The 2,488-nt window shown below is 50.9% G+C and overlaps 1 protein-coding gene across 1 annotated transcript in view; it reads left to right on the forward strand.

The window, feature by feature from the left end:
- POLA2 (polymerase (DNA directed), alpha 2, accessory subunit) overlaps positions 1 to 2,488 on the forward strand; it is a 6,430-nt gene that overhangs the window by 3,464 nt on the left and 478 nt on the right. The window contains exons 11-13 of the mRNA XM_009890003.1: positions 1,003 to 1,149; positions 1,276 to 1,335; positions 1,688 to 1,814. Coding sequence (XP_009888305.1) covers positions 1,003 to 1,149; positions 1,276 to 1,335; positions 1,688 to 1,814 — 334 coding nt within the window. The remainder of the gene's footprint in view (positions 1 to 1,002; positions 1,150 to 1,275; positions 1,336 to 1,687; positions 1,815 to 2,488) is intronic.

Here is a 2,488-nt window from a genome sequence, read left to right on the forward strand (position 1 = left end):
ACACGAAACGCCAACGCCGTATTGCCCCGATTCCGCTTTTTCCCCCCCCCCCCCCCCCCAAAAAAAGCCAAAAAATGCAAAATTTCCAAAAATGTGTTGAGGTTTGAGCCAAAATCCTCTTTTTTTTGTTCTTTTTCCCGGCATTTTTTGTATCCAGCAGCGATTTCTTGCCCCAAATCCCCCTTTTTGGGAGCAAATCCTGCCGCTTCCTGCAGGAAAAGGGATTTTAACCCTTTTTTGGGTTAAAATTCCCTAATTTTACTCTTTATTTATCCCTGGGGAACAGCTTCTCACGCTCCTGGCAGAAATCTGAGTGTGATTCTGACCGTTTTAGGACAGGTTTGGGGCGGTTTAGGGCAAATTTGGGGTATTTGAGGAAATCCCAGTGTGACTTGGGCGGTTTGGGGCATTTTGGGGCAGGTTTGGGGTTGTTTTAGGAAGCCCAGTGTGACTGCAACATTTTGGGACGGGTTTGGGGTGTTTTAGGACTGGTTTGGGGGCATTTAGGGAAAGCTCGGCAGGTTTGGGGCATTTTGGGGCAGGTTTGGGGCATTTTGGGGCAGGTTTGGGGCATTTTGGGGCAGGTTTGGGACGTTTGAGGAAAGCCCAGTGTGACTGCAACATTTTTAGGGCAGGTTTGGGGCATTTTGGGGTATTTCAGGAAAGCCCAGTCTGATTTGCAACATTTTGGGGCTGGTTTGGGGTGTTTTAGGACTGGTTTGGGGGCATTTAGGGAAAGCTCGGCAGGTTTGGGGCATTTTGGGGCAGGTTTGGGGCATTTTGGGGCAGGTTTGGGGCATTTTGGGGCAGGTTTGGGACGTTTGAGGAAAGCCCAGTGTGACTGCAACATTTTTAGGGCAGGTTTGGGGCATTTTGGGGTATTTCAGGAAAGCCCAGTCTGATTTGCAACATTTCGGGGCTGGTTTGGGGCATTTCGGGGCTGGTTTGGGGCATTTTTGGAAACCCGGAACACATTTTGCGCCTGTTAGGGCGCTTTGGGAGCATTTTATCACCCTTTTTCCCCCCCCCTACACCCCACCAGCGCGTCCACTTCGTGTCGGACCCCTGTACCCTCGACATCGACGGCGTCGTCCTCGGCCTCACCTCCACCGACGTGCTCTTCCACATGGGCACCGAGGAGATCAGCAGGTGGGTGCTGTTCGGTCGTTAATTAGGCCGCCTGCCTAATTAATCAGCGCAACCTACGTGCTTTTTATTATTTTTCTCCTTTTCCTCCCTTTCCGTAACCGTTTTACAGCTCCTTTTCTCTCGCAGCTCAGCCGGGATCTCGGACAGGTTCACACGAATCCTCAAGCACATCCTGACGCAGAGGAGGTGAGGGCAAACACCCGGCTGAACCCAAAAAGGCCTTTTTTTTTTGGTGGCCAAATGAGGGAAATCCTATACTTTTCTCGCCGTCTTCCCCTTCAAAGTCATTTTTTTACTTAAAAAAATGTTCTTTTGGGGTTTGATAACCCTTTAAAAACAGGATTCGGAGGGTTTTAGGACTGTAAATCCCCCGGAGTGGTGCGCATCCACCTTCCCCCAGCTGACAGCGGCTACCTGGGGAAAGAAAAAAAGCAGAAATAACTCTTTCTACCCCGAAATTATCTGCCGGTTGTGTCCGAGGGTTGTTACAACAGGTAATGGCAGTGGTAATGTGTTTGTTTTTACCCCCCATGGGCAGTTACTACCCGCTGTACCCCCCCTCGGAGGAGCTGAACGTGGATTACGAGAGTTTCTACAGCTACGCCTCGTTACCCGTCACCCCGGACATCCTCGTCACCCCCTCGGAGCTGCGGTACTTCGTTAAGGTGAGTGATTTCGGATGGCACTGGTCCCAGTATGGACACCTGAAGGGACACCACCGGTCACCCATCTCCATCCGGACACGGATATGCCACAGCTCACCTGAGGAATCCCTGTCCCCCATTCAGAGAAAGTGATTTGGGGGGGCAATACCCCCAAACCTGCCCCAAAACGCTGCAGTCAGGCTGTGTTTTCCTCAAATACCCCAAATCTACCCTAAACCAGCCCAAACCTGCCCTAAAACAGTCGCAATCATGCTGAGTTTTCCCTAAATGCCCCTAAACCTGTCCTAAAAAGCCCCAAACCCGCCCCCAAATATCCCAAACCCGCCCCAAAATGTTGCAAGTCAGACTGGGATTTCCTCAAACACCCCAAACCTGCCCTAAAACAGTTGCAATCCCTCTGAATTTTCCCTAAATGCCCCCAAATCTGCCCCAAAATGCCCCAAGCGCACCCCAAACCTGCCCTAAAACGCTGCAGTCAAACTGGGATTTCCTCAAATACCCTAAATCTGCCCCAAAATGCCCCGAACCTGCCCTAATTAGGAGAGTCACAATCATCCTGAATTTTCCCTAAATACCCCTAAACCAGTCCTAAAATACCCAAACTTGTCCCTAAACACCCTCAGACCTGCCCCAAAATGCCCCAAACCCACCCCAAAATGCTGCAGTCACCCAGG

Source organism: Charadrius vociferus, unplaced genomic scaffold, assembly GCF_000708025.1.
Source record: "Charadrius vociferus isolate BGI_N301 unplaced genomic scaffold, ASM70802v2 scaffold1548, whole genome shotgun sequence".
Taxonomy (NCBI): Eukaryota; Metazoa; Chordata; class Aves; order Charadriiformes; family Charadriidae; genus Charadrius; species Charadrius vociferus.